Source organism: Syngnathus acus, chromosome 1 (assembly GCF_901709675.1).
Source record: "Syngnathus acus chromosome 1, fSynAcu1.2, whole genome shotgun sequence".
Lineage (NCBI taxonomy): Eukaryota > Metazoa > Chordata > Actinopteri > Syngnathiformes > Syngnathidae > Syngnathus > Syngnathus acus.
This window is the reverse complement of record NC_051087.1, coordinates 13,880,991-13,900,325: the sequence shown is the minus strand read 5'-3', so window position 1 is coordinate 13,900,325 and position 19,335 is coordinate 13,880,991. Positions and strand designations below refer to the sequence as shown.

At 39.3% G+C, this 19,335-nt stretch overlaps 2 protein-coding genes across 8 annotated transcripts in view; both read right to left on the bottom strand.

Moving 5' to 3' along the window:
* Nucleotides 1-15,328, bottom strand: part of sh3pxd2aa (SH3 and PX domains 2Aa) — an 81,904-nt gene extending 66,576 nt beyond the window's left edge. For 4 of the 5 annotated variants that reach the window (XM_037254298.1, XM_037254306.1, XM_037254311.1 and 1 more), the window contains exons 1-2: nucleotides 14,495-15,328; nucleotides 7,690-7,770 (exon numbers count right to left, since the gene is read on the bottom strand). In XM_037254298.1, coding sequence (XP_037110193.1) covers nucleotides 7,690-7,770; nucleotides 14,495-14,647 — 234 coding nt within the window. In that variant the 5' untranslated portion in view covers nucleotides 14,648-15,328. Of the gene's footprint in view, nucleotides 1-7,689; nucleotides 7,771-9,440; nucleotides 9,705-14,494 lie in introns of those variants that run through there. The other variant, XM_037254331.1, reaches the window with a different exon arrangement.
* A 535-nt stretch (nucleotides 15,329-15,863) lies between these two features.
* On the bottom strand, nucleotides 15,864-19,298 carry stn1 (STN1 subunit of CST complex). Of its 3 annotated transcripts, none has more exons than XM_037254820.1 (9): nucleotides 19,030-19,298; nucleotides 18,825-18,920; nucleotides 18,661-18,732; nucleotides 18,007-18,198; nucleotides 17,675-17,786; nucleotides 16,735-16,885; nucleotides 16,531-16,653; nucleotides 16,371-16,443; nucleotides 15,864-16,293 (listed from the first exon to the last, which is right to left on the bottom strand). In XM_037254820.1, exons 1-9 carry the CDS (start codon nucleotides 19,148-19,150, stop codon nucleotides 16,136-16,138), a joined length of 1,098 nt encoding a protein of 365 aa, XP_037110715.1. In that variant the 5' UTR covers nucleotides 19,151-19,298; the 3' UTR covers nucleotides 15,864-16,135. The 3 variants fall into 3 exon arrangements, with proteins under 3 accessions (XP_037110715.1, XP_037110727.1, XP_037110736.1); XM_037254832.1 differs by having other exon boundaries at nucleotides 18,007-18,180; XM_037254841.1 differs by lacking the exons at nucleotides 18,661-18,732; nucleotides 18,825-18,920 and having other exon boundaries at nucleotides 18,007-18,180.
* Nucleotides 19,299-19,335: the final 37 nt, after the last annotated feature.

The following is a 19,335-nucleotide window of genomic DNA, read 5'->3' as shown; positions in this document are numbered from 1 at the left end:
CTGGACAATCTCAGTTGCCGCTGCCCAGCCATGGAGCAAAATGACAGTTTCATGTGGGAGTTGGTGGCTATAGGCCGTATTCTTCCATTTCTGCTCAAGTTCTTGTTTTTTTTTTTTTTTTTTTTACAGGGCTTTGCTTTGACACTTTACAAAGCGCATACTCGGGAATGACTTCCGGTTCACATGCCGTGCATAAGCAGCTCGTGTGTGCACAACTGCCTCTGAGATCTAACTCATTGAATTCTGAGGCTGGCTTTTGGAAAATAAATCTCAAACTTTAAACGTGGAATTAAATTGTGGAGTCGATAAGTTAATCATCATCATACGAGATGAGCAACGCTGAGGTGTGCACCGCTTGTCCAACATGATTAATAGAGAATGTGTTTGTTCAAAGATGAAACAAAAATAAATGATTCATTATCCGATGACTGTAGATGTTGTAATCGTGAAAGGCATTTCATGACTGCAGTTATTGCAAAAGTGAGCAGCGCCTTCAGACAAGACGCAGCAGGTTTGAAGCTGAAAAGCTCTGCAAAGGTGAGAAGTGTCAGCTGGCACTGATGTTTTTAGCCAATTATTCAGGCTCAGCGTGCTGTCTATCCACAATGGGACCACAAGTCAGCTGTCACTGGCGCCATTCGGGTAGTCAACAATCAAAATGTCCAACATGTTTCACCTTCATGGGGCGTTAAACTTAAAACAGCCTCTGTGAAGCATTGGAGAAAAAGTGCTTAAATCCATGAGAATATGTAAGTTTTTCTCGGGATTAAATTAAGAGGCAGCATGGCTTCATAGAGAAAAATGTTCCAGTGGTAGCGGTCCTCCTCTGCTTAGAGATGGTTGGTGTGGATGGTCCAAGATAGACAAAAGCTTATCCAGCATCCTTCTTTTTGAGACCAGAAACTAGTACAACATCTGTACGTTTATATAACAGTATATATTGTTACTATGAAGGGAATTTAAACCATTGTAAGAATTTTAGAAAAGAATATTGCTCAGCCCGACATTCTTGCTTTTTAATCCTAATATTGAGAGTTTGAGCTGTTAAAAATAGATCAAGCCCTTGAATTACACTATGCATACTGTTTGTGCATGGCAAGTTAACAACATTATTGACCAGGATAAAGATACACTCCTTAATGTATTATCCAAATGGTTTTTGGTGTTCAGCCTGCTGCAGCAACGCAGTCAAAGTAAAAATATCTAGGCTGAATCTATGCATGAATTCAAGTTCAAATTTGATTGGAGCATTGAGTTTTTGTTGACTTGGAAATCTACTTGAGAAGTAGTAGTACCTCGCTTAAAATATCACTATACCTCATACTTCATCTCGTCATTCTGTTAATTAATCCTATTAAATGAATCAAACATCAAAACAATAAGTCGTGTTGAAAGTGGATGATGAATGGAAACTGAAATGAAAAAAGAAGTTATCAATATTTGTCACTAAAACCTATTCAAAGAGAGCGGCTTTTTGAAAAGTTGATTCGTATTAACCCATGAGTATGTTTTTGTAATCATTGACATTTACCAAGTTAGGCCGATTGAGCACTCTAAACTGCTCGTTGGTATGATTGTGAGTGTGAATGGTTGTCTCTGTGTGCCCTGCAATTGCCTGGCAACTAGTTCACATAGTGTCCCCCGCTTACTGCCCAAAGTCAGCTGGGTTACCCTCCAGCATGCCCGCAACCCTTATGAGGAGAAGCGGTTCAGAAAATGGATGGACTGACGGACGGATGAATATAACATGAATATATGGGACCAGTAATGTTTCCGACAGGGCCACCGCAACTTGACTCTTGAGGTTTAATGTTGAGCACTTGTCTATGTGAGGTATACAGTGTTTTCCGCAGCAAACTCAATGTATAAAGTGTGTTTTAATGATAATCTGAGATTAGTGAACTATTAAAGAAATAAAATAATTTTTTTAAACCAAGTTAGAACAGGGTGTGGTGTGCGATGGCAATCACACACCCTTACTCAAACAATTCTTTCTTATCCCAAACATTCATTCTTCACCTTTATTATTTTTTATATTTTATGTACATTTATTATTATGTTATTATGTACATTTTGTTTGACTTAATACTTGATTAACAGAGGGTTTCCTTTCCACAGACATTTTTATGACTTTTTCGGGAAACTGAGCATCCTCACGCATTAAGTGAATAGAATAGAATGCCTTTATTGTCATTGCACAGCAGGTATACAACGAAATTGGGGGTGGAAAAAAAAGTTATTTACAGGAAATAAAAACAGGACAGAGGCTCATGCAAAACAATGCCAGGATTGTGGACCCTGGTTGACCACATGGTGTCCATAAATCATGTGATATGGGTACATTTAACCAATGACAGAGCAGCGTGGTGAGTTTGAATAGTGCCCAGAGTTAGTTTTCTGTGGCTTTGCGTTAGTCTAGCTGCACGACCAGGTATTTGTATGTTTGTACAATCGCCAGAAGACAATGTCATCTACAAACATTTGCATGTGGTACAGCTCACAGTTGTACTTGAAGTCAGACATGTAGTAGCAAGTCAACAAGACTGGAGAGAGCACAGTTCCCTGGGGTGCTCGAGTGCTGCTCACAGCAGTGTCTGACATGCAGTCACCCAGCCTCAGCCGATAGTCAGTAAACCATGCCTCAAAGTGTGAACTCACGCCTACCTCTAGCAGTTTGTCCCTGAGTAACAGAGGCCGGATGATGTTCAAGGCACTGAAGCAGAATCGCACACATTCACACAACTAACCTAAGTCAAAATCTTCAGTCTGCCCAACATGCATGTTTTGGGAATTTGGAAGAAATCAAAGAAACTGAAAAACTTTAAATAGAAGGAATTACATTGTCCATGAAGTTAATTGATGTTTTATGGTGACAATATCGATTCTGGCATGGAGGTATTCAATATCATTATTTACTACAGATTTAGGGATAACTGAACAACACGTAAATTTAGAGACACTGACAATAGCATCCATAATCTGCAACCACTTGGCCCCCATAACAAGCGGTGAAGGAACGCTTCATCGGAGCAAGGGTTGGCAGTGACGAAGGTGAGAGGGGTCAAAAAGTGGTTTCCAAAGAGAGACAGATAGAAAGGGAGTATAATTGAGGGTTAGAAAATGTAGGAATGAGATATGATTAGAATGATTGTGATCGAGGAGAACATGAGATGAATGGAACATATGAGAGGAGTCAAGAGCAAGTGTTAAAGACTATTAGAGAACTCAGAAGAATACATTGAAACCTGAAGTTCCCTTCTCTTGTCTCTATCTCAGTTTTTTTTTTTCCCTCATCAAATATTTGGACTGCAAGTTTCCAATGTCATGTCTGCTGCTGTTTACCCAATTGCTGTCCATTAACCTAAAGAGAAGTGAGCTCAAGCCACTGCCTCAGATTGGACACACAGTAACATTTCCACTAATACAACAGATAAGCATAAACTGATACCTCAGCCAAAGTGTTTTCACAGGTTTTCATCTGTTTCTGCCAGGATAATACAATACAATACAAGGCCTGTAGTTATCAAACTGTACTGTATGCAGGACCACAAACGCAGTGATGACTAAGAGCACAATTATGTATTATTTATATATGGCTTTCAAACCAGTCCTGCATTAACTCTCTCTAAATGTTCCTATTCCAGTTTCACACAGCTGAACAGATTCATTAATGATCAAATAATTTATTTGACAATGATCAAGTGATTATCTTCTTGCCGGTTTTGCGAGGACAGTCACCTCATGCTAATCTCTAAATACAGCAACACTGCTGATCTACAGCCTATGACATTTGTGCAGAGGGGTCATCAATGTCGTGCCTGCGGGCACCAAGGTAGCCCCCAAGGACCACATGAATATCTTGTGGGCCTCTACTAAAAATAGCTCAACAGTGATAAAGGGTAAATGTGATAAGACATTGTGATTTCCTTGGAATGTTGTACAAGTGAGCATTTGAAAATGTGTTGCATAATGACGCTTATCTGCTGTTACATGCTTAAATCCTGGACTAATAAGAAACATGATAAGAGGCAACCCACATAACTTTTATCGAAAAAGAGCACAAGGTCTTTAATTTAAAGTTTGGACATCTTGCATACATACAGATTTATTTTCATTGTTACCATTTTGGTATTCCAAATAAAATGTCTAACTTTTGAGTGTGTGTGATTTCTCAATAGTTTTTTTTCACAATGACGTAGTAATACATCCATCTATTCTCAACACCTATTCAGGGTTATGGGGGGCGCTGGAGACTATCCCAGCTACAATTGGGCAAAAGGCAAACTATTCCCTGAACTGGTCGCCAGCCACTCGCAGAGCACATATAGAGAGACGGGCAATCGGTAACACCCACATGCACACCATCAATAAGCGGCAAACAATTCTGCACTGCCCACACACAAGTCAGGCCAGTGTACCCCTACACTAGGGGTGTCCAAATTATGGTCCATTTTTAATTGGCCCACAAGACATTTTATAAATAGAATAGAATATGGTCCGCACTTCCTCTTGCCTGAGTGTATCCCACTTTCTAATTTTAACACCAGAGAGAGCTACTGTTGATCAAGGCAGTTGCTCCACCAAAAAAGGACAAAAGTAGACGAAGAAGAGACGTACCCCAAGATACGAAACACGGCAGAACCAAAGGAGCGAAAGTTAGAAAGTGAGCATCACTGCTCCCACTGAGTGCAATGCCGTTCTAAATTTAGGTGAGTAAGATATATTCCACAGTACGCGTGTGTTAATAAGCATTTATGTGCTAGTACACTTGCAACAAATATCAATGATGCACATAAATTCTGTCACTGGCCTGTTTTTGCCCACTACTTGCATTTTTCTTGGAAACACACAGAGTACACACCGCTGTGCACAGTGCACAAACTGCACAAATAAAGTCATCTAATCTCATCTAATGAGGATTTGCTCCTTGATCAAGAGACATTTGTCCGGATTTTTGGCACGAGTGCCATCGGATCATCACCGCAGCTGGATGGCCCGATTTACAAACCCAGCGCAGCTGATACTCACCAGAATAAGTTTAACTTAAAATGAACTAAAATTGATAAAAGAAACTAAAATTATATACATTTCTGTTATTAAATCCAGTTCAGTTTGTTAATCTTGATAACCATTTCAAACAAATGTTAATAGGTGTGATGCTAAGCCTAATAATTTAAAGCTTACATATTACGTTTATAAATTCTTCCGTTTTAAGTTTTACTCATTCAGTTGTGGTTTATTCCAGGCAGCAAGATGTGCACCTCCCTTTCCGGTTGGACATTTGAAGTTTTTTACCGAGGTAGCGTTCACTTGCGCCGCAAACTTTTTGATTGATTAAAAGATGTCAATGGCAGAAGGCTTGTCCATACATACATAACACGTAACAAAATCCTCAGTGACTTAATAAAATAACCTTGGTCATTATAATTGTGCTGTGAAATTTAAAAAATGCAAAATCTTCAAAAATGCCAAAGAAATGTGACCATGAAAGTGATAAGGTGAAGATTCCTAGAGGCAGGTGACCATGAAAGTAATAGGGTAAAATGACACTTGTTGGTAGTATAGCCCCATTGTCTTCAGCCATTTCATTTGCAAGCTGGTATGAGGTCAACAATAAAGGGAGAGAAAACACTGCATACTTTCTGATGCAGTGAGAATAGGTTATGCTTGGATTTATGAGGCCGCACGTTAGTGAGGTAAAGAAAGCATCCTTGAGCAAACTCTTTAACAAGGCTCCGTGTGAGGCATAGATGCCAAAGATATCTAGCATTCACTGACTCTCTTCCACATTCCATTCAGTTGGAGAAGACCTTGGACAGAAACATGAGGGCTCAACCAAGCAGAGAGGACATGTACAAAGCAAAAGACAACCACAGTTGGTGAGAAATGGTAAACCTTTGACAGCTACCTTACAGTGCAATGAAAAAAAAGTGTAGATCTCCCCTTCATTTATCAAAAAAAATTTTGGATCGCCCATCTGTGAGCCATCACCTTATTGTGGTCGAGTGGTTGGCGCATCCCAATGATCCTTGGAGCTAAATTGTCTGGGGCTTTACACCGCAAGCAGTCTCAGCCATGACAAACTAGTCCTAGGTAAGAGACCTAAAGAATTTTACCTTAACAATCAGAAGATCAATCTTGGCACTACTGTCTGTGTGGGACTGTGCAAATTATCTGTCTGGTAATTTATGCACTAGATGTGCAAATATGAAACAATTAATTTAAGTTAACATGAAAAGCATCACTCACTACAACACTGTGCAAGGTTCACTGGCCTCCAAATGTAGAGTCCATGACCCTAAAATGTTTGGATTGAAAGCGTAGTTTGCCCAACAGTGGGTCAAAAGACAAAGTGAATCTGCAAGATATCTGACCTGTTCTTATACAAATACATTCATACATTCAACCCCTTGTGGCTCACTGTAACACATGCAACGGCAATGGCAATAAAATATCCAACTTTTTTTTTTTTAAATACTGTGAAAGAATATTTCGACGGAATTGACCATAAATAATTTGGTGCCATCAGGAGAAATTGTCAAAATGTGGTCATTTTCTATACGGCTCTGGAGTGTGACCTTTATTGCCTCTTCTGTGTTTTGCATGTGAATGTCAGCCCACACTGTGAATATTATTTTGCAGAGGGCAATCACATTGCCTCGTTTATCAATGGGACCTTTCAGCAAAAAGGTTTCCTTCACCGATTGAAACATCACTTCCTGCTGAGGTTGCACACAGGCGCTACTGAGATGTGCCCCCGTAACGTTCTCTGTATAGTCCTTTCATATTTACGAGCGACCCAGAGACCTCTGGTGCTATATACATATGGTATCAGCTTGCAGTGGGGCAGGGGATGCAAATGGATGCACACAGTCATTCTCTCTGTATGAAATAGTCATTGTAGGAAACAAAGACGACGAGTGTGCTGGGACTCTTGCACAGGACTTTCAAACATGATTTAAGGGGACATTTTAAAGTTCGCCCTCATTCAGAGCATCCCATGACAATGGAACCCAATAAAGAACAGCACATTTAGCACAATTAGCTTTCATGTTGATTTATTTTACCATCAAAAAGGTGGTCACCTCTCTGACATTTCAAGGGTAACACATTGGTGATGAGAAAAATGATGCTTTGTCCAAACATAGAAATGCAGTATAAGTTGATGTTCACCTACATAATTTGATGGACCGGCATTTTTTTTATCTTGAAAGTTGTAGGATCTTCTTCTGTCTCAGTATGTGGCCTGTTTCCTTTTTCAGAAACTCTCCAAACATGACCTTTTTTTACTCTATTTTGCAAACTTGCGAGCTTATTTTTTTCCCTCATATCATATGACAGAAATGATTTGAGCGTTTAGACAAAGCCATAGGCGAATGCAGCTAATTTTTAAAATAAAACCTCTTTCAAACTCTAATGACCAATTAAAATTTTTTTTTCTCCAGTCACTCTGTGCGGCCCAGTGGTTGGGGACTCCAGGGTTAAGGTACATAAAGCATGTCTCCCTTGTACCCTGACCAATTACTTGCACCCACATAGATTCATCAAGGCAACAGTGGACAACACCAGAGCACTTGGGATAGCCAATATTCACAAACATACACACATTTAAAATAGTAAACTGTAGGCTTGTCAATTAAAAACAGAGCATCAATATGATGTGGTTGAGTTAGATTAATAGAGCATTACCTGAAGGTCAAAGAACTTGCTGTATCTTCTGTAAATGATGTGAGAGGTATTGTCGGAGTAGGTGACATTGATGAGATAAACCTAGGAAGGCAAAGAAAGATGCAACATCTTAGGGTTCAAGTAGTACACTTTCATATTCAGATGATGCTTTAGCCCTTTGTGAGGTCACCCTATTATCAGATCATTATTTCACTTTAGTGATGTCAGTGTTGAATCTCCCATTCTGCCTGGCCATGCTCCTTGTGTTCCAGCAGCTCCCTACTTGCCCTTAAATCTACCACCAGTGTAGATTGTCTAACGTCATTAAGTTCCATTTTATTGCTCTGTCTTTGACAAACTGTACGCTGTTCGTGTGCTCGAGTCTATTTTTGCCTTTTTCCGTGTAGTGTGACTTTTTAGTTAGGTTTCAGAGATCAAATGAGCTATTTGTGCAAGTGCCTTGCTCAAATGACATTGTTCGATCTACTTAAGAGGTTCCACTGAGTTAATACTGAATTTGTAACCTACGTTTTGATTGACTGGCAACCAGTCAAGGGTATACCCTCACTCTCACCCAAAGTTAGTTAGAAACAGGACAAGCAGAGAAGCAAATGCTAGGGATGCCATTATGTGGATCATTGAATATTAAAAAGGTAATACAAAGTTTCATAGTTTTTCCACATTTATAATTTTCACATTTAGTGGAGGCCAAGTAAACATACATTAAGAGGATGGTACAATCACAGGGATGGAAAGTCCAGAGAGGCAAGCATTCACATACATATTCAAATACAACATGTAGTTTTTGGTTCATTATGTGTTGATATAGTATCTTGAGATTATGTACCACACATAAAGCATGTCACGTCTGATGATTTACTGTACAGTTTTCCAAAAACAATTACTAAATAACAATCAGGATATTGTAGTTTAGTGACTCAGGGCTGGTGGAAAACAAATTCACTAATCAGTTAAGGTGTGAATCTGACTAAATGAGCCTGACCCTACACCATATATGCCATGCACAGATTAAACAATGGCATTGTGTTTCCTTTCAGCAATTCCACTTTATACTCACAGCAAAAATCAATTTTACTGAACAGATCAGTAGCCACACCCATTTGTTGAATCAAGAAATGTGTTTTTTGCAGACATGCAAGGAAAGAGAGTGAGATTACACCTTTTGTGCTGAGGAGTCAGTGTCTTGCAAAAGTCTAGGATCTCTCCAACAACTACTAGCTATTTTACATTTTTTGCCGACAGCAGGACTTGAACTGGAACCCTTGCGTTCTGAAGCAAAGTACTTACAGATGAGCTACTATAGGGAATTTAACTAAGATGAGAGTGCAAATCTCTTTGTAAAGCTTCTGGTAGCGACTTTTTTTTTTATAGCTAGGCTTTAGCAATTTACGGGTAAATGTATCTTTAACATGTGATGAGAGCTTTCGTTTTAGCAAAATGCCTCATGTCAAATTTCTCATTAAAGGAGTCTAGTAAATTATTTCTTGAATGACAAAAGCACAAACTAAGGTAAAATAGAAACTAATTATTTCAGGGCTTCAGCATCCCAGAAAGAAAGAAAAGGACAGTGTTACATTTTGTCTCGCAAAAATTCTATTAAAAAGAAAATTGCAATTTTTACCAAGTTCCTCTACATAAGCACATTAGAAGTTTATATCTTTCTAAAAAGAAGCCAACAAATCATTGATACAATGACCATCATGCAAAAGCTAAAGGATAGACATTTAAGATAGACAATTGACAAAACTTACAGTTTAGAAGAGAAAACAGGTCCCAGTGATTCCGTTTTCAAGAGAAGAAAGCATACGAACACAGGAATTGAAGGAACAGAGAATGTGGGCTAGCCACTAAATGCAGTGAACCCCGCCTAGGCTGCTATATTTAAAATAGCATATAAAACAGAGACCCATAATATTCTCTGGCTACAAAAGCATCCGTGATTTTTTTACTAGTGTTCAGTTTGGAATTTTCTATTTCGATTAAATGTTTTCACATAAAATTATATGTAGATAAAAAAATAATAATTATGTAATACATTTCTTCACTGAATTTTTGGTCTGAATAGTTAGGTCCAAGTCCAAGTGCTTGTGGATGAGCTACTGCCGCCCCAAGTGTAAGTCGTCAGGCATAGGAGTTTTTTTTATTCTCAAACTGGAGAACGAATTTCTAATTCCATAGAAAGGCTGGTTTAATAAATGAATGTTTATTCATACTCTTGACTTTTTATTAGTCATGGAATATTAGTGTTTGGTTATATGTGCTATTAAGTGGTTCAGTCTGTTGAAAAGTTGAAAAAATTACCGATATAAAGAGGCCCAATAGTAAAATGGCTTTGATGGCATAACATTTTCACTCTTACAAGAAATTATCATTTTACATAAAAACAATACTGCAGCCCAGAGTTGAAACTGGTACCCTCACACAATACGATATATCCAACTGCACACATTGTTGCCATTCTTGGGTGATGCAAATGCAGACATTTAGCGTGGAGTTTTACCCAGACTATACAATTGAAACAAAACAAAAAATATGGTGTATCATAAAACATATAAATTTTATTTATTACGAGCACATGTACGTGAGGTTTCGCAAAGATATCCAATGCTGGTATAAACCAGTCATGTAAGTGCATACAATTCCCTGTTTAAAGTGGACAACAGCAGGAATTAAGCCATTCATTTTCTATATGGCTTGTACTCAGTACAAAAGCATCAATGATTTTATTACCGTGCAGCCAAAATCAGAAATAGAGCAAAGTCAGCAAAGCATATGATTCCCTCGTCTGTTGCGCCTGAACAAACCAATCTCCTTGACAGTCATCTCGCAAACAACAATCAAGCAGGGAAAAGGTCTAAATCACAGGTGTCAAACTCAAGGCCCGGGAGCCAGATACGGCCCACCACATCATTTTATGTGGCCCGCGAAGACAAGTTGTGCATCATTACTAGAATTGCTAATTGTCTTCACTTTTAATGTTTTTTTTTTTAATATTTGACCAGTATTTACTTGTCTGATTTGAAAACGAGTTATTCGTCAGTTTGTTTTGTAGCTTTTACTGTATATAATATGAGGTGCTCATACATTTACTTGGGTTGGCAGTCATAATGGCCCTCCGAAAGAAGCTAAGACTACAATGCGGCCCGTGAAAATAAGGAGTTTGACACCCCTGGTCTAAATAAAACCACTCCTCTCCATATGTTTATTGAGGCAAGCATCTGAAAACAAGGAACCTCTCACTTAGATATGGCTCACTTTTTGAGACACCAATAAATATTTTAGTGGGAAACAGCCATCTGGAGAGATGTTTATGGTGCAAAGTAACAACTCTTTTCCAACCTAAGCCTTTGTACGGGACTCTTGAAAATGTAGTGGGACTGGGAGTTGTAAAGGAACCAAAAAGTGATTCAACATTGTTGTGAACCGAAACTTCTTCTCATTTCATCACCTTGCACTCTGCAAACAAAGTCTCACACATAAAACATTCAAAGAAGTAGAAAGCCTGAGAGTTTGCAACGTTTCTATGGTCCAACAAACACTTCCCTCTGGATACCGCCGCCCCCAGGATAAGCATTTCCAGCTGGTTTCTCAAACACTGCAAATGAGACTGAATGGACACCACATATTGTGCCAGGTTTTCACTCCTTCCCTCTCTATTTTTGCACAGCCTTGTCTCATGAGAATTGGTAGCCTGGGAAACTAGGACACAGATCGCAGTCCGAGGAGTTCAATGCATAACTCAGAAAGGCTCAGCTCTCATAAGCTAAACTACGCAGCTCCGACTATGATTAACAAGCTCTAATGCCCACAAAATGTGGTGATACTATCAACATACTGTATGCATATATTACGTACATCACAAACGGGTGCTGTGTCCAAATATCACTGGGACCTGATGTAAAATTCTTGATGGAACAGCAGAGTATCTACCAAATAAACCTAGGCCCGACAAAACTAACACAAGAAAAACATTCAACAGAATCTTAACCATATCACTTTAGATTTTCATTTACAAAAAAACATAATTGGGGATACAAACATATAGTGAAAATACTGTATATGTATGTATTGACATACTACGTATATATACTCCATCCGTCCATTTTCCGTACCACTTGTCCCCAAAGGGATCGCAGCCGTGCTGGAGCCTATCCCAGCAGTCATCGGGCAGTAGGCGGGGGACAACCTGAACTGATTGCCAGCCAATCACAGGGCACACAGAGACGAACAACCATCCCCACTCGCACTCACACCTACGGGCAATTTGGGGTGCCCAATAGGTCTACCATGCATGTTTTTGGAATGCGGGAGGAAACCGGAGTACCCAGAGAAAACCCCACACAGGCACGGGGAGAAAATGTGAACCCCACACAGGGGTCGCAAAATCGCAACTTCTGAACTGTGGGGTGGACGTGCTAACCAGTGCATCACTATGCGGCCACGAACATATAGTGTGTAACCAAATTCAAAGTGTAACATTAAATATTCAACCACTACAACAATAGTATTATATAAATAGTAATAAACTATTGTTTTTCATCAATGCAAGTAACGAAATGGCATTTTAATCAAGAAATAAAATGATTCCATTGTTTCAGGTTTGTCAAAACAGTCACTTGTATAAACTGTGAATAACAATAACATGATTATTTAGTGTGGAAAATATAGTAATTGCGGTTAAAGCTCCAACACTCGATACTGTTTGATTAAAGATTACATACATGTTTGTGGTAAATTAATAAAGCTATTATATTAGGGCAGCTGTGGAATAACCCTGATATTGAGTGTCGTTCTCGTTTCATACTGTGTATATTTTTAACAATCTTCAAGTGGTAGGGTAAAGTAAGGTTGCTTCAAACAAGGGAGGTATTTATATAAGATAAATAAGGATAACATTGGCTTAAATCTGATGTAATGTTTCCAGCATGTTCAAGACAAGTGAAGGAAACATGTAATCTTAATGAATAACAAATGATGCATAAAACAACTTATTTTATAACTCTACAGCCCTTAACAAAAGGTGTACTCTAGTATCTGAGTATTTGTGAACGATGCACATGACCGATATATAAAACTGATTTAAAAAAAAAAAAAAAAAAATGGAATCAAACTTTGCAGAACTTATTTTTGTCAGTCCCATGACTTCCAGAAATGATGTTATGTTATAAAGTCGCTGATCGTGTGTGGACAGCGTGGGATCAATTTTCACTCAGTGCCGGTGTGCGTGTGGCTGTGACTGGTCGTTTGTCTCCGCGTGCCCTGCGACTGCCTAGCGACCAGTTCAGGGTATAGTCTGCCTTTCGCCCTATGTCAGCTGGGCTAGGCTCCAGCATCCTCCGCAACACTGAACAGGATAAGCGGTGTTGAAAATGCAAACTGCATTTATCAAAACTACCAAAGATTTTAACCTTTTTTACTGTGACACTGAATGTGGATGAGAACAGCAAGAGCCTGAGGCGAGAGTCTTGCTAGTCGCGGTAGCACTGTGGTCAATGTCAGCCAAGTAGGATGCGGTTAAGAGTGACTCTTTTCATCACAAAGATGTAATACAGTTGTAAAAAAAAAATGAAAATATTGACCTATATCGAATTGATTAACATTATCAATTACATAAAAATCATTGGCGAGTTGGATATAATTTCTCCATGATTTAAAGAACTTTATCTCTCTAAGGAAATATGAGACTTGCCTCAAATTCACACATTTTAGTAAATGATTAGCATTAATATTCTGAATCTTGACAATTTGTGGTGGGCCCAATGACAAGATTTGCCTTGGGCCCCTAAATACACCTGTGTTAGGGCTGTGAAGATTGATAGCATCAATAGAATCTATACTAATGTGATTATCAATATCACACCAATTCCAAATAGCCAGTATCGATCATTTATCATTTATTATTTCCATGATGGCTCATGTGTTCTTTGAAATCCTTCTTATTGCATGTTTTTATATATAGAGGTGCTTCACAATACAGTTATTGTCAGATGATTATTTTTACACAGATAGGACATGTTACTTTAAGTCATTATATGCTCTGTTTGAGCTTTTCTATCAGTTGTTTATGATTGTGTAACAGCATAAAATATACTGTCTGAGTGAAAATAGCTTGAAGTTAACTGCAAGTAAACTACCTGCGTGTTCTCTCTGGCAGTACAAGGCAAGCGGAATGGAAATTAAAACAATGGTAAATAAGGTGGCACTGATTAGCTTATTTAACAAATCAAATCAAAACATGGTTGAAAAAAGTGGCTGGACTAAAGCAATTTAAGAAAGACAAAGAGTAAGAAAATGCCGATTATTTCTACTTTGTACATTGTAACTTAAACAACAATCCAAGTATGTTTCCATTGAAGATATTATAGCACGGTTAACCTGTTTTGAACAAATGAATTGAATTTGAAACATCAGGTTTGCTCTGCTTTGCAATAAAAATTTTGTAATGAAAAACAATACGTGAACTTTCACATTTGATGAGCACTTTCAACATTACAGCTACAGTAACCAGCCCGACAGATGCATTTTTGACTTCCAGCATGGTGCAAATATCTCCTCAATCCATTTTAATCAATATGCAATAATGCCATTCTTAGCAGATTATTGCAACGTGTGCTGCCATTTGATCGGACATGGTTATGAGAGACGACCCTGAATCGTCTGTGATGAAATGATTCCCACCTTATTTAAGGTTTAATCAGAACAACTAGGCTAGATGTATGTCTGGAAAACAGCGTAGAGTGGTGAGGATGCAGCTGCAGACCGTGGGCATTAAATCGTGCAGACAAAGATGAGCAAGGCAACTCACGTAATGTTTCGATGGACTGCGCCTTTTCTCCACGTCCACCACTTTGACGTCCAGCACAGTCCGAACCTGCATCTTGACCCTGCAAAAGCTGTACATAAACGCGCCTTGCAGACAGCTGCTGCAGCTCGAATCACACCGAATAAATCCCTGCATTCATCGTCCGATTCCCAGCCAGTTCGGAGAAAGACGTCAGCTCCTTGTCGGCCAGTTTGGTAATTGTTCCATTCGCCCAATCACCACCAATCCAATTATAAACTTATCAATAGTCCGTCCAAGAAAACGCTGTGCGTAAACCCTCGGTGACATACGCTGTCAGGGCTCCTCCGTTTCCCCACGAAAAAAAAAAAAAAAAACAACAACGCCGGAAGAAGGCAATCACCTTAAATTCTTGGGAAATTGACGAGAGTCCCTTTGTGTCTGTCTCGGTGGCCACGAGACCCTCCGCATACCTAGACGTCACAGTCTAGTTGTTGTAAAATAGCTGGTCAATCCAGTGTCAAACGCTTCTCGTATTCTATTTGCCGCAGGGATTTGGGAAAAGAGTGGGACGTGCTTCTCATACGTCCACGGGGCTACTTTGAATAAAATACTCGTGAGGAGGATAGCTGACAACGTATCGCTCGGTTGGTAAATCAATGCAGGAACCGACTCGTCTTAAAATAACTTTTCTTCCAGGCTTGGCAGGAGACTGTTACGTATTGAAAAAGACAAGGGTGGTCCACAAATACAGTGCTGATTCATTGAGTTGTTTCCAAGGCCGCGTCGGATCGTTTCAGCTGAACACCGCAGGCACTGAGTCATGAGCTGCTTTCTGGCCGGAGACATGAGGAGCTGCAAGTGTGGCTACAGATGTTCCGCCGACGACCAATCAGATGCAAGCATTCTCAACGTGAACGCGCCCACTCCATGACTTCATGCTGCCCCCCTGTACACTTTGCTTCACATGCACATGGACGTTTATTTGACAAAAAAATAATAATCTGAAGAACAGCAGACGTCCGTGGAGCACCAAGAAGTCTAAATTGAATAAATTAATCATTTATTTAGTTTTCATTTCAATTTTAATATCTATTAATTTGAAAGTAAGGGCGGAATGGTGATCGACGTCCACCTAACAGTGCAGATGTAGAAGGTTCGACTCCAGGTTTCAGCCTCCTATGTGGGGTTTGCAAGTTCTTCTCGTACCGGGTTGGGTGCTCTCTGAATATTTCAGTTTCCTCTCAATAAAAACGTGTGTCGTGTTGTCTGTGTGCCATGGCAACCACTTCAGGGTGTACCCCACCTAATGGCCCAAGTCAGCCGAGATAGGCTCCAGCACAACTGCGACCCTCATGAGGAGAATAATAATAGATTGAATAGATATGTTGAGTCCACTTATTTCACATTTTCTTTATTTCACTTTGGCAACTGTGCATGATGAAGTCACTGTCACATCAATCGCAGTGGATGAACATGACTAAATTCACTTTACAGAGATTTAAAATGTACAGTAATGTATAGGTTCATGAAAATTTTTTTAATACATACTGCATAATCCTTAAAATGTGTATAAATTTGGGAATAAATAAAAGATACGACCAGATTATATAAATCTATTTTTTATGTAAATAATTAAGAAACATAGTAATCACCAACCCCAGACTAAAACATAGTAAAGTAGTTATCTCTGGTACTGACAATGTCACTCTTGCACTCCAATGATTTGAGAACCAGCTCAAGCACTGGCTTGCTCACATTCAAACTGTAGCGCTGTCGTACTGAAGACAGAATGTGCAAGATGTGGCAGCCCGTCTCTCGATCTAAAGAAACAAGGAAACTGTTGTGAGAACACAAGTGTTCAACCTGCAGGAGGTGGTCATAAAATGGGGTCACATACACTTTTCTTTTTTTGAGTCCTCTCTGATTATGTCTTTAACGATCATAAGAAGATCTTTATCCTGTGCAGTCACCTAGCAAGAAACAAAAAGTGTCAAAAAGGACCACAATGATCCTTTGCACTGACCTTGAGTTAAGCAGTCATCTTTTCTGTTTCCTACAAAATAGACTTCATCTGGGGACTTCATCCTTTGGTACACAATGCCCTCATCCTGTAAAATGTTTAAGGCCTCTTTAAGGAGTATTCTTAGTTGCCGGTATGTAGATGGACCCGCCACAGGTTCCTAAAACAGCAGCATATAATCATGATAGTCCATTACTTCTTAATAATGTTCTTGTCAGTGTCAGTCAATGGTGAGGCGCACCTGGTCTGCATGTGCTGTTTCATTACAGCTGAGGAACAGAGGCTGCAGGAGGTCCTGAATATCATAAGGTCTGAACTTGCTCACAGACCTCTGCTCTAATAAATCTTTGATGATATGTGTTGCCTTACTGAGGGAACTGAAGGGAGACTCACTGAAAACCAGACAGACAAAAATGGAGCTGAAACACTTGATATCACTTTCAAGTCTTTCCAACAAGAACCTCTTTCTTACATACTATTCATATATACACACACACACACACACACACACACACACACACACACACACACACACACACACACACACACACACACACACACACACACACACACACACACACACACACACACACACACACACACACACACACACACACACACACACACACACACACACACACACACACACACACACACACACACACACACACACACACACAAATATTATATTTTCTTTCTTATGTATTGGCCTGCCTGGGGACTTACGAATGAAAACTAGCTTTGTAGCTATAATTCGGCATATCTATATTTGGTTTTATACTGATGTTCATTAATGTGCATTGTCCTTCTTCAAATAAATAAATAAATAAATAAATAAATAAAACCGTGTATTGAGGCGCGAATGGGCTAAAACTCTTCAGACGTGTGTCATTGTGGTATAAAAAAAAGTCTGATTGTACTCAACTGTTGATTTACTCTAGTGAATTCAATTCTAAAAGGTTAGTTTACCTGGAGCTTTTTATTTAACCCTTTTGGGGCTTATGCGCCACCCTGTGTTAGAACCATAGAATTACATTTTAAAAAAAGTAAAAAAGCACAAATACTAAACATGTATTGCAATACGACTCCAACAGCACATCTGACACCATATACTGCAAGTTTTGGCATCTATTTGTAAGTGTGTGGGTTTTTTTTGGGGGGGGGGGGGGCAACATCTTTACCTAGCAGTGTTGGTTTTTAGATGAAGTGGTTTGTCATAGAATTCTCTGTACAGCTGTAAAACCTCAAGCATCCATTCAATCTGGACTGCCATGACTGGGTCGTTCACTTTATCTGCATACACACAGCATAAAAGTAATGGCCAAAGATGGAGATTGTGAGGTTGGCTATGAGCGCATAACAGACGGTCAGGTATGTATGTGGACCACCCATCATGAGACAGCACTACTAAAATGTACATCTTTACTTCTACAGCTCGTTTCTTTACGACTGTAAGTAATTGATTATTAAAACAGGAAATGTAAAGAAGCACGGAAAGTGTCACTTGACTCACAGTACATGTAGGCTATAATCTCTCTTTGTTGTCTTGACGTCTTCACTCGTCCTCTGACTCGCAGAAGCTCTCCAATCTCTACGCTGCCGTGGGTCTGCTGGGCATGTCTCAGTTTTTTCCGTTCAACAGCTAGATTAAAGCCTCCCTGAAGGTTATCCTGAGGTTTCCCCATGTCTAAAGTTAAAAAAAACACTAATTGTCCAGTTGTATTTAATGATTACTTAGACATCAATTTTGCAATAATCAATTATTTCCACTGACATTTAATGAGAGGCAGACAGCACTCTGAATTGATCACCAGTTAAACATTTAAACTCAGGCAATTAACCTGCCGTGCAGTTTTTAGGATTGCGGGAGCAATCTGCAAAGACAATTTAGGCAAGTGTGGTGAAAACATGTAAACAGAACGAAAAACAGTGCGTAATCCCAGTATTAAAACAAAACCTGTCTCGCTGTGAGAGAACAGTGGAGCTTGGATTGATGATAATCTGTATAATGATAATGACGCCCATCCCAAAAATGCTGCTCATCTAAAGCATTTTAAAGCTGCACTGCATGGTAATGCCATCACTTGATAAACGCCATGCACAGTGACTTTTCCCTTTTTCAGTACATACTCAAAAATTGAAATTAAAAATCACAAATCATATTTACCAGAATTCACCTCTTCTTTAAACAGGTCATTTTTCCAACACATGCAGTTTATGACACCAGTGCCATCGTCCACTGTTTTAAAAAAAAAAAAAAAGCGAGAGAGAGCGATTGTGATTGTGTTTGGCATTATCATTAAAACTGTAAAACATTATTTTCAAAATCACCCCCATAACAGAAGAAGTCCTCTCTTTCCCGCTTATAAACGACTGTCCCAAGAACATCGACCTTGTGGATCGGATGTGACTTGTAGAAATAAATATCTGATGACAGACGGACAGAAAAGAGACTTATTAGTAGTACCATAGCTTCGATTCCTGCAGTGTTGCAAAGCAGATTTCCTGGATCGCAGAGAGCATGCAAACAGTTTACCTGACACTTGACAGGACTCCTTCATGTCGAGGATGTCTGTGATATGGAGCCTGGCGAAAGCAGAAAAGATCGGATCCAATCCCCACAACATGGATGGTAGCTCTACTTCATCTTCATCCATTGTACCAACCTAATGGAGATAGCTCATTTTGAAAAGATAGTGGTTATGCTGAAGAAGCATTTTCTTTGCCGTGCTCAAGCAAGGAAGATAGCTAGATTGTTATGTAGCTTTTCGTCCGCAACATTGGTCACGTGACACACTTTAAAAATGTGTATATAGGTTAATTTTTTTTGTTAATGGACGGC

What these genes read in the sequence shown, in the direction of transcription:
- stn1 (XM_037254820.1), bottom strand. Translation starts at nt 19,150, where the DNA reads ATGGATGAAGATGAAGTAGAGCTACCATCCATGTTGTGGGGATTGGAT. An exon ending in GGAGTCCTGTCAAGTGTCAG is followed by an intron (nt 18,921 to 19,029) that starts GTAAACTGTTTG and finishes GTCTGTCATCAG; the next exon opens with ATATTTATTTCTACAAGTCA. An exon ending in CTAAAAACCAACACTGCTAG is followed by an intron (nt 16,886 to 17,674) that starts GTAAAGATGTTG and finishes TCTGGTTTTCAG; the next exon opens with TGAGTCTCCCTTCAGTTCCC.